This window comes from Arachis hypogaea, chromosome 17 (genome assembly GCF_003086295.3).
Source record: "Arachis hypogaea cultivar Tifrunner chromosome 17, arahy.Tifrunner.gnm2.J5K5, whole genome shotgun sequence".
In the NCBI taxonomy this organism is placed as follows: domain Eukaryota; kingdom Viridiplantae; phylum Streptophyta; class Magnoliopsida; order Fabales; family Fabaceae; genus Arachis; species Arachis hypogaea.
In genome coordinates this window covers 91,766,045-91,774,400 of record NC_092052.1, presented here as the reverse complement: position 1 = coordinate 91,774,400, position 8,356 = coordinate 91,766,045, and the positions used below count along the sequence as shown (strand labels likewise).

At 39.6% G+C, this 8,356-nt stretch overlaps 1 protein-coding gene across 1 annotated transcript; it reads left to right on the top strand.

Annotated features, from left to right (window-relative positions):
- Positions 1-2,772: 2,772 nt before the first annotated feature.
- On the top strand, positions 2,773-3,843 carry LOC112763513 (uncharacterized). The gene has a single exon (XM_025809164.1). It carries the CDS (start codon positions 2,773-2,775, stop codon positions 3,841-3,843), a length of 1,071 nt encoding a protein of 356 aa, XP_025664949.1.
- The last annotated feature ends 4,513 nt before the right edge of the window (positions 3,844-8,356 follow it).

Genomic DNA, 8,356 nt, shown 5'->3' with positions numbered 1-8,356 from the left:
ACCTTAGAATATATGCCTGTGGTGTCTTTGTACTAGGATCTGCTTGGATTATTAAGTTCTTTGGAGTGCATCAACACTCGGTGACTTGGGTTAACTAACTCGGGATCATCAGCTGAAAGTCCACTATCAAGAGCAACCTAAATACAAGGCATTTAGTAACCCAAAGAGGTGCTGGGCATCAATGTTCTAAGAAGGAATGTGAGCCAAGTGTCTATAGTGAATAATGTGTCAAGTATAAAGAAAGAAAAAAACTTGTTACACATGACACTGAACTAAATCTTATAGAGAAAAACAATAGTCAAGGACAAAGGAATAATGAGAGGTCATAACAGTGTGTTGCTTGATGCTTGAAGGAGACTTTCTAGGCCTAAAAGTCAATAAGAAGTGAGTGTTTACATATCCACATAAAACCCCATGAACTACCAATAATACTCTGCTAGCATGAACATCCTCTTCCATTTCATTATTTCTTCTCAATAATTCTTTTCTTGCTTGGGGACAAGCAAGCTTTAAGTTTGGTGTTGTGATGACAAGTCATCTTAGCATAGTTTCACTAGCCTTTTTCTTTTGTTTTCAATTGATTTTATGCACTTTCTTAAGCCATAACCAAGCCAATTGGGTAGATTTCCATGTTTCCTTTGATTCAATCAACCATGTATGAATTCATGCACTTTCATGAGATTTTATGCTATAATTGTCATATATTATGAAAGAAACACAATCTCATGATTTGGGGCATAGCTTTGATTGTTTTGATTGATTGGTGATAGGTGAAAAGAGCTTTGAAGAAGGTTGAAGGAAGAAGGAAGGGCTAGGAGCAAGAGAGAACAAAAAGTTTGAGCCAAAGTTTGCCTCAAACTTTAGCTCAAACTTTTAAAAGAGTTGAAAACATACCAGAGAAAAAAAGCTTGAGCCAAAGTTTGCCTCAAACTTTAGCTCAAACTTTTGGAAGAATTGAAAACACTCCAGAGGAAAAAAAGCTTGAGCAAAAGTTTGCCTCAAACTTTAGCTCAAACTTTTGGGAGAAAAGCTTGAGCCAACGTTTGCCTCAAACTTTTTGGCAAACGTTGGCATCACAAAACCAACACCCTGGAGGAGAAAAGCTTGCGCCAACGTTTGCCTCAAACTTTTTGGCAAACGTTGGCGCCACACTTGCACACCCTGGAGTAGAAAAGTTTGCGCCAACGTTTGCCTCAAGCTTTTTGGCAAACGTTGGCGCCACACACATTTACAAGGGGGCCAACGTTTGAGCAAAAGTTTGACCTCAAACTTTGGCTCAAACGTTGGTAGCAGCAAGCTTAAGCAATCTGGTATAAAAAGTTTGAGTAAAAGTTTGCCTCAAACTTTTACTCAAACTTTTATGATTTCAACCCGGTTCACAATGGATCTTTCTCCAACTCCAAGAGCAATCAACCAAGGCCTTTATCAACCCAATTCCATCAAGAGCAAAGGCCCAATTCAAGGCTTGAAGACCATTTGAAGAAAGTGTATAAATAACTTAGGATTTAAGTTTTTCGAGGAGCTTTTCCTTTGGCATTCTTGGAACACTTACAGAGAGCTCACCTTTACATTTTTGATTTGTTGCTTTAGAATTCTAGAGAATTTGGGAGGAGAATTGATCTCTCTTCTTCCTTGTTCTTGCTCAGCACTCTTTACTTTTCTTGCTTCGGATCTTGGGTGGAGAATTGAAGAACTTCTGTTTCAATCTCACCTTAAGATCTTGTTTAATTTTCTGCTTAATTGAATTCCCTTTTCTGTTAATTGCTTCTTATTCTATTCTCTCTGTAATTTACACTTCTTTATTTCCTTTGCAATTGTTCTTGCTGGATCTAGGAAGGTAGTGAGATCTAGACTTGGCTATCTAGTCTCTTGAGTCCTGAGATCTATAGCTTTCAATTTCAATTTCCTTGTTTCGTTGTCACACCAAGCTTATTCTCATTTTCATTTAAGATCCGGTTTAATTGAATCCATCTTTTACATTCCTATTTGTTGAATTTTTCTTTTCCTTGTTTAATTTCTGCAAAGCCAATCCCCAATTCCCTTTACGATTCAAGCCATTTACATTTCTTGCACTTTAAGATTCTGAAATTTACATTTCTTGCGTTCTAAGTTTCTGCCATTTAATTTCTTGTTCTTTAAGATTCAGCACTTTATTTTCTGTTCTCTTTAATTTCATGCAATTTACCCATTCCCTTTACTTTCCATGCAATTTAAATTCTGTTAATCACAAAACACTCAACCAAATCTTGATTCGCTTGACTAAATCAACCACTAAACTGAAATTGCTCAATCCTTCAATCCCTGTGGGATCGACCTCACTCACGTGAGTTATTATTACTTAATACGAACCGGTGCACTTGCTGGTTAGTTTTGTGTGTTTGGGATTCGTTTTTTTTCGTTTTCCGAAAATACACATTAGTAGCTAACCCTTATCCGCAAAGACCAAATTACAACCAATGATCTTACCAACATGGAGGCAATCAAAACCAAGGGTGGAGGGATAATTCAAATCAAAGGTGGAACCAAGCTCCTCAAGCTCAACACAACCAAAACACTCAACTCTACTACCATCCCCAAGGTCAACCACAATACCAACAACCCTACAAACAAACCCTACAATCTCAACCTCAAGGGAAGTACCTACACCCACATAGTAGGTCTAGCCTTCCTCAAGTTAACCAAACCATTCCCTCCAATAAACCTCACATGAATGACACAATTCACACCTTCATGCAAGAGCAACGAGAGTTCCATAAAAAAAAAGAGGCATATATGGCTACGATAGCTGAAGCCCTTTCAAGTTTAACTCTCCCTCCTCAAACCGCACAAAACACCCAACAAGCTTCAACCTCGAGTAGTTTACCCTCCCAGCCTCAACCCAACCCTAAGGGTAGCATCAATGCCATTACCCTTAGGAGCGACACTAAACTGGATAAAAATGTTTATATACCTACAAAGTTGAGTGAGGAGACAAACACTGAAGAGGTAGGAGATGAAGTGGAGGTGACGAGGGATGAAGATGAAAGTGTTGACAAAAGCAAAGAAGAACCATCCAAGGTCAATGAGCCAAAGAAAAATACTTTGCTTGAAGAGCCTTTGCCCATTCCATTCCCAACCGTAGCCAAGAAGGCCAAGAAACAAAAAGAGCTTGACCCCACTATGGTGGAAGTTTTTAAGAAGGTTGAAGTCACCGTCCCCCTCTTCCAAGCCATTCAACAAGTGCCAAAATATGCCAAGTTCCTTAAAGATGTTTGCACTCACAAAGATAAGCTTGGCAACCTAAACACAAAGCCGGTAGATGATTTTATCTCTTCTTTACTTCTTGAAAAATGCAATGATCCCGGCCCATGTTTGGTCACTTGCTTGATTGGTGGGATGAAATTCATAGACTGTATGTATGATCTGGGGGCATGCATAAGCATTATGCCCCTCCCCATTTATGAAAGATTGAATTTGTCTCCCCTAATGAGGTCCGGGGCAAGGTTTGTACTAGCCGATAAGAGTATTGTGTCAGTTGTGGGGATTGTAGAGAATGTGCTAGTTAATATTCAAGGATTGCTCTTTCCAGTTGATTTTTACATTTTGGAGACCCCTCCCATTGACTCTAACAAGCCATCGTCCATACTCCTTGGAAGGCCATTCTTAAAGACGGCCCGTTTCAAGCTAGACGCACATTCGGGAGTCTATTCTTTCGAGTCGGATGGCAAGTTAGTCAAGTTCACTTTGGAGGAGTCCAACAAGCCTGTTCTTGAAGCTTATTCTATTTTTGGGTGCGACATCATTGATGATCCATTGATTGAGGATGGGAAAGTGCAAGAAGAAGAGGATGTTGCCAAGAAGTAAAATTCAAAGGATCACACTCAACCCAAGAATGCCAAGGAGTTGGAGATTTTCCTCCTTGGTGAAGTTTTCAAGTGACCAATGAAGCCATGTAAGTCCAACTTAGGACTCTAAACCAAAGTGCTTGGTGCGAGACACCCCACCATGGTAACATTATTCTAATTTTATCTCTTTTTTATTGCCTTTTGAATTATTTGCTTTCTTGTGATATAATGGGTAGCTTCGGTTTGGTTTGATGATTTTGAGTTGACTACGTTAAATTACTTGTGGACTATGAAATTGTGCTTGTTTGAATGATTTGGGGTTGGTATGTTGATATGCTAAGGGTAAGAACCTTAGTTCTGAAGAGAAAAGAATTTTTTGAAACAGGGCATCTGTGAGTACGCACAAAACTGTGTTTTTTCGTCACTTGTGCGATCGCACGAACCTGTGCGTCCACACACGACATCACACACCCTATGGTCGCAGCACCAGCACGGCTTGTGCATGCGTGCTGCCTTGTTTTCTCTGATCTGTGCGTGCGCATGCCTGCGTGCGTACGAACACGTCCCCTCTCATACTTCATCTGTGCGGCTGCACAGACGTGTGTGCCCGAACACCAATTGCAGACCACTCTGGTGGGAGCGAGGGAAAAGCTTGTGCGCGTGCTCAATCGCCCCCATTTTTTGCCTTTGTGCGTGCGCACGGACCTGTGTGCGCACGCACACATGATTCTGTCCTCAAGTACATTAAAAAAAACCTGTCTGTGTGGTCGCACGACTTTGTGCGTCCGCACGTCTTTGTGCAACCTCTCTAGTTGCAGCGATCACACGCTGTATGCATTCGTACCCCTTCTAAGTTTTCATCTCTGTGCATCCGCATAGGCCCCTGTGTGCCCGCACACATCGCGTTCTGGGCGTTAACAGAGAAACCTGCCTGTTGAGAGGCAGCCCTTTCTTTTCTTTTTTTCTTCTTTTCTTTATAGCTACTCTCTCTCTCTTCTCTACCCAGCTCCACCGGCCACCGCTACCGTCAGCCCACTGCCGGTAACCTCTCTCTTTCTCTTACTTCTCTTCCCTTTTCTTTCCTTCTTTCTATTCTTTCTCTTTTCTCTATTCACCACCGGTAAGTTCTCTCTTCTGGTGTTTCTTTTTCCGGCATACCCAAACGCCGTGATTTTACAGTGGCTATAAGGAGTGCCATTGTTCCTCCCTAGTTCTTGTCCTTTTCAACCTCTATATCTCAGGTTCTTGTTTTTCCTTTCTATTTATGTTAATATTTTTGCAATTGCTTTCATTTCTTTTATGTTGCTTAGATTTAATTAGCTACTTTCTTTGTTGTTTCTGTGTATTGCAAAGTATTGTTGCTTGATTGTTGGGTTGGTTATGATCAAATTTGAGCTTAATTGTGATGAACTTGCACATTGCATACTACATGTTCGATAAAAGGCCTCAATGAACATTTTGTTTGATTCATATGACTTGGCCATCATATGTATTCAATTTATCTCTTGTTGGGCATATTGTATGAATGGTGCAACTTTTATTATGACTTTTGATGGTAGAAAATTGAAATCACCAATGCATTTCCTTGTTTGCTGATGTGAAATTGTGGTTGTAAATGCATTGTGATGGTGTAATCTAAGTTTCATTGTTCATTTTGGAATTTATATTGAGTAACCACTTTACAAATGTTAAACTTTTGATGATGTCTTGATCAAACATCTTTTGGCTTCCAATTAAGAACATTATATGTGTGATTACCACTTTTTGAGGATGAACAATGGACAATTCCCTTTTGGTGCTTGCTTGAAGTTGCTTTCATTTTTCTATTTTATATTTGCAACTTGAGCAATAAGTCGTGAAGCTTTAAATTGTGAATTGCCTTAAGGGTGTGACTGCCGTAATATCCGGCCGGTGTGTGTGTTCTAGCAGTGCGCATCATTGTAATATATACACCGTGTCTTTGTAAATCACAATATTTCTATAAGCTTCTTTTAACCTTGTTAGTGCTTCCTCAATGATTTTACTTTATTGTTGCCCTATGATCTCGAAATTCTTTTATTTTTATTTTCAGGATGAGAAAGAAGAGTAAGACACTGGTTACTTCGCCGGTTGAGTGAACTACCACTCGTTTTCCTTATGTTTGGAGGGATCACCAAGGTAATAGACTGGATACCTTGGTTAACCGAAGAGCTGACTCTCAATATGAGGCTATTGAGAAGCGTACAATCCATTGGGAGCGGCCATTGAAGGTTCCAAACCAATACCAGGCGACTATTCACCAAAGGATTGCTTCGCTTCATTGGGAATTTCTCGAGCAAGAACCCATTGAAGTCAATGAAACTATGGTATGGGAATTTTATGCGAACTACCAAGCTTGGGAAGCGAAGTCAATCTTCCTCCGGGGAAAGTTGTTGGATACATCCAATCAAGTTCTAGAAGCTGTTCTGAATATCCCCCACATTCCACTTGAGAAAGATGAATATTCCAAGATAAAAGTTGATGTCTTCAAAGAAAAAGTATCTCTGACTCCCATTCTTGAGAGAATAAGCCGTCCTGGTGCATCTTGGGGGTATAGCAACGGGAGGAATTCTGTTCCCACTAGTATTGCATACTCTGATTTCAATGCTGAAGCTCATATATGGCATCAGATTGTGGCTGATTACATCATCCTGAGCACTGATGAGCGGATATTTTATATGCTTTTTGGGGGTATTTTCATATAGTTTTTAGTAGGATCTAACTACTTTTTAGTATATTTTTATTAGTTTTTATGCAAAAATCACATTTCTGGACTTTACTATGAGTTTGTGTGTTTTTCTGTGATTTCAGGTATTTTTTGGCTGAGATTGAGGGACTTGAGTAAAAATCTGATTCAGAGGCTGAAAAAGGACTGCAGATGCTGTTGGATTCTGACCTTCCTGCACTCGAAATGGATTTTATGGAGCTACAGAAGCCCAATTGGTGCAATCTCAATTGCGTTGGAAAGTAGTCATCCAGGTGTTTCCAGCAATATATAATAGTTCATACTTTGCCCAAGCTTTAACGACGCAAATTGGCGTTTAACGCCAAGTCTTTACTCTATTCTGGCGGTAAACGCCAGAAACAGGTTGCAAACCAGAGTTAAATGCCAGAAACAGGCTACAACCTGGCGTTTAACTCCAAAAAAAGTCTCTACACATGGAAGCTTCAATGCTCAGCCCAAGCACACACCAAGTGGGCTCTGGAAGTGGATTTCTACACTATCTATCTTAGCCTACTCAATTTTTGTAAACCTAGGTCACTAGCTTAGTATAAAAACTACTTTTAGAGATTTATTTTGGATCTCTGATGACATTTTCACATTTTACATTGTATCTCTACAGCATGAGTCTCTAAACTCCATGATTGGAGGTGAGGAGCTTTGCTGTGTCTCGATGAATTAATGCAATTACTTCTATTTTCTGTTCAATACGCTTGTTTCTGTTCTAAGAAATTCACTCGTACCTAACCGTGAAGAAAGTGATGATCCGTGACACTCATCATCATTCTCAACCTATGAACGCGTGCCTGACAACCACTTATGTTCTATCTGTAATAGTTTGAGTGTATATCTCTTGGGCTCCTGGTTCAGGAGTTTGATTGCCTCTCCTGACAGCAGAGTGCTCAAATCCCTTAATCCAGAGTCTTCGTGGTAAAAGCTAGAATCAATTGGCAGCATTCCTGAGATCCGAAACATCTAAATCTTGTCTGTGGTATTCTGAGTAGGATCCGGGAAGGGATTACTATGACGAGCTTCAAACTCACAAGTATTGGGCATAGTGACAGACGCAAAAGGATCAATGGATCTTATTCCAACACAAGTGAGAACCGACAGATGATTAGCCATGTACATGGACCCTTTTCACTGAGATGACAGATGGTAGCCATTGACAATGGTGATCCACCAACATACAGCTTGCCATGGAAGGAGCCTTGCATATGTGAAGAAGAAGATGGAAGGAAAGCAGAGATCCAGAAGATGAAGCATCTCCAAAACCTCAATCTGTTCTCAATTACTGCATAACAAGTATTTATTTGATGCTCTTTTACTTTTTACTATTGAAATTAAGAATTATCATTGATATCCTGACTAAGAATTACAAAATAACTATAGCTTGCTTCAAGCCGGCAATCTCCGTGAGATCGACCCTTACTCACGTAAGGTATTACTTGGACGACTCAGTGCACTTGCTGGTTAGTGATACGAGTTGTGAAAAGTGTGATTTACAATTCGTGCACCAAGTTTTTGGCACCGTTGCCAGGGATTGTTCGAGTTTGGACAACTGACGGTTTATTTTGTTGCTTAGATTAGGAAAATTTTTCTTTTTGGTTTAGATTCTTCTATTATTGTTTTTGGTTAAAATTTTAAAATCCTTACTTTCTTTTTCATTTTTTCGAAAATTTTTATAAACTAAAAATTGAGTTTTTCTGTTTGAGTTTAGTTTCATATTTTAAGTTTGGTGTCAATTGCATAATTTTATTTTTCTGTCAATTTTTTCTTCAAATTATTAGTG